Below are 1,363 nucleotides of genomic sequence, written 5' to 3'. Positions count from 1 at the left end.
ATGTCCAACAGCAGCTCCATCACCCAGTTCCTCCTCCTGCCGTTCACAGACACACGGGAGCTGCAGCTCTTGCACTTCTGGCTCTTCCTGGGCATCTACCTGGCTGCCCTCCTGGGCAACGGCCTCATCATCACCACCATAGCCTGGGACCAGCACCTGCACACCCCCATGTACTTCTTCCTGCTCAACCTCGCCCTCCTCGACCTGGGCTCCATCTCCACCATTGTCCCCAAGTCCATAGCCAACTCTCTGTGGGACACCAGGGCCATTTCATACTCAGGATGTGCTGCACAGCTCTTTTCATTTGCATTCTTGATAGTAGCAGAATATTCTATGCTCACCATCATGTCGTACGACCGCTACATTGCCATCTGCAAACCCCTGCACTACGGGACCCTCCTGGGCAGCAGAGCTTGTGTCCACATGGCAGCAGCTGCCTGGGCCACTGGGTTTCTCAATGCTCTGCTGCACACGGCCAATACATTTTCACTGCCCCTGTGCAAGGGCAATGCCCTGGGCCAGTTCTTCTGTGAAATCCCCCAGATCCTCAAGCTCTCCTGCTCACACTCCTACCTCAGGGAACTTGGGCTTCTTGTGATTAGTGTCTGTTTAGGATTTGGGTGTTTTGTGTTCATTGTGGTGTCCTATGTGCAGATCTTGAGGGCCGTGCTGAGGATCCCCTCTGAGCAGGGACAGCACAAAGCCTTTTCCACCTGCCTCCCTCACCTGGCCGTGGTCTCCTTGTTTGTCAGCACTGGTATGTTTGCCAACCTGAAGCCCCCCTCCATTTCCTCCCCATGGCTGGAACTGGTGGTGTCTGTTCTGTACTCAGTGGTGCCTCCAGCAGTGAACCCCCTCATCTACAGCATGAGGAACCAGGAGCTCAAGGATGCCCTCTGGAAACTCATGTCTTAGTGATTTCTGAAGCAATAAACTGCCCATTTGCTTCTACATAGTAGTTTTAGTGTAACTAATCACAGGCCCAGCCTGTCGTCTGGATTTTCTGTTGTTGTTGGTTCTTTTTTTATTGTGATAATGTTGTCATCTCATTTCTGAATTCTCTGTCTGCTTTTCTGTTATAACCACTGGCTGTGTAAATGAGGAGCCGTGTTCTCCTTGTCTTTACGCAAAATAAAGGTCTCTTTAGTGACTTGTTCTTTACTATATCCTTCCTGCAAGGCCTTATGGAGCTGCAGGGACAGTTCCTGTGTCCATGGGTGGAAGGGAAAAGAGTCCGTCGTGGTAGCCCTGCCAGGGAGCACCAGCGCTTGTTCTTCCAGAGCTGTTCTGGTTCCACTCCACACTCTCCTTCTCATCCCTTGTGTTCGTGCAAGGCCTAGGAGAGGACAAGTTGTCCTCATGG

At 52.0% G+C, this 1,363-nt stretch overlaps 1 protein-coding gene across 1 annotated transcript; it reads left to right on the top strand.

The window, feature by feature from the left end:
* On the top strand, positions 1 to 915 carry LOC309450408 (olfactory receptor 14J1-like; the record flags this gene model as incomplete). Its single annotated transcript, XM_082073241.1, has 1 exon — positions 1 to 915. The coding sequence occupies one exon, from the start codon at positions 1 to 3 to the stop codon at positions 913 to 915; it is 915 nt and encodes a 304-aa protein (XP_081929367.1).
* Between the last annotated feature and the right edge of the window lie 448 nt (positions 916 to 1,363).

Source organism: Streptopelia decaocto, assembly GCF_964273445.1.
Source record: "Streptopelia decaocto genome assembly, chromosome: 26".
In the NCBI taxonomy this organism is placed as follows: domain Eukaryota; kingdom Metazoa; phylum Chordata; class Aves; order Columbiformes; family Columbidae; genus Streptopelia; species Streptopelia decaocto.
Note: the sequence above shows the minus strand (reverse complement) of the source record. Positions and strands in the feature narration are given on the sequence as shown.